General features: G+C 45.5%; 1 protein-coding gene across 1 annotated transcript in view; it reads left to right on the top strand.

The window, feature by feature from the left end:
* The window catches only part of LOC117956400 (vacuolar protein sorting-associated protein 13C-like), a 61,646-nt gene that overhangs the window by 10,817 nt on the left and 49,495 nt on the right, over positions 1-1,334 (top strand). The window contains exons 8-10 of the mRNA XM_034891476.1: positions 69-224; positions 306-358; positions 682-908. Coding sequence (XP_034747367.1) covers positions 69-224; positions 306-358; positions 682-908 — 436 coding nt within the window. The remainder of the gene's footprint in view (positions 1-68; positions 225-305; positions 359-681; positions 909-1,334) is intronic.

Here is a 1,334-nt window from a genome sequence, read left to right as displayed (position 1 = left end):
TGTGTTTCTCCGTGTCGGGGCTGGGCTTGTTGTGACTCAGCAGTTTTTCCCTGTAGGCCGTCCTGTAGGCCTTCAGGTTCTCTCGGTGCTGCCTGATGTTGGACCAGCACCACATTTGGATGGAGCGCCGGACCTGCACCTCCAGGACGCTGTTACAGGCGTACCTCCACCTGGCAGGGCCAGAGATCAGGGTTAAGACTCAGAGATCAGGGTCAGAGATCAGGGTCAGAGATCAGAGTCAGGGTCAGACTGACCAGGTTTTGGCATTTTGGTGGACAGGGACGTCCGGCCTAAACTTCCTGTAGGGGGCGTTCTTCACCATGCAGTCCACCGACTCCAGCAGCTCCAGCAGGCTTAGGTACTGGAACACAACCCAATATTTATTATATTATAAATATGTAATACATATAACATATAATATACTATAAACAATATACTGTATATAACATATAAAATACTATAAACAATATACTGTATATAACATATAATATACTATAAACTATATACTGTATATAACATATAATATACTTTAAACAATATACTATATATTTGTTATAAAAAAACGTATAAATCTTATATAATAACAGTTATTATTGTCACCAACAGACAGATATACACACAACATACACTGTCTAACTACCTGTCTGTCTACCCGTCTACCTGGGCCTTGGTGATCTCCAGGCCGAAGTCCTGGACCTCCAGGTGCAGCCTGGCTGTCTGTCTACCTGTCTGTCTACCCTTCTACCTGGGCCTTGGTGATCTCCAGGCCGATGTCCTGGACCTCCAGGTGCAGCCTGGCTGTCTGTCTACCTGTCTGTCTCTCTACCTGGGCCTTGGTGATCTCCAGGCCGATGTCCTGGACCTCCAGGTGCAGCCTGGCTTTGGGACTCTGGAGCTCGAGCTCAGCCGTCGGGTTGATGCACATTCTGGAGGAGGCGAAGATCGGCTTGAAGACTGGGCGACCAATCAGAGAGGAGGACGATGATAACCAATCAGAGAGGAGAACGATGATAACCACTACATCATACTCGACCAAGATATACAGTGGTGTGAAAAAGTGTTTGCCCCCTTCCTCATTTCCTGTTCCTTTGCATGTTTGTCACACTTAAGTGTTTTGGAACATCAAACCAATGTCAACAATACTCAAGGACAACACAAGTAAACACAAAATGCAATTTGTAAATGAAGGTGTTTATTATTAAAGGTGAAAAACAATCCCAACCATCATGGCCCTGTGTGAAAAAGTGATCGCCCCACTTGTTAAAACATACTATAACTGTGGTCGTCCACACCTGAGTTCAATTTCTCTAGCCCCACCCAGGCCTGATTATTGC

Source organism: Etheostoma cragini, chromosome 1 (genome assembly GCF_013103735.1).
Source record: "Etheostoma cragini isolate CJK2018 chromosome 1, CSU_Ecrag_1.0, whole genome shotgun sequence".
Taxonomy (NCBI): domain Eukaryota; kingdom Metazoa; phylum Chordata; class Actinopteri; order Perciformes; family Percidae; genus Etheostoma; species Etheostoma cragini.
The sequence above is the reverse complement of the archived record's forward strand: the minus strand, read 5'-3'. Positions and strand labels throughout refer to the sequence as shown.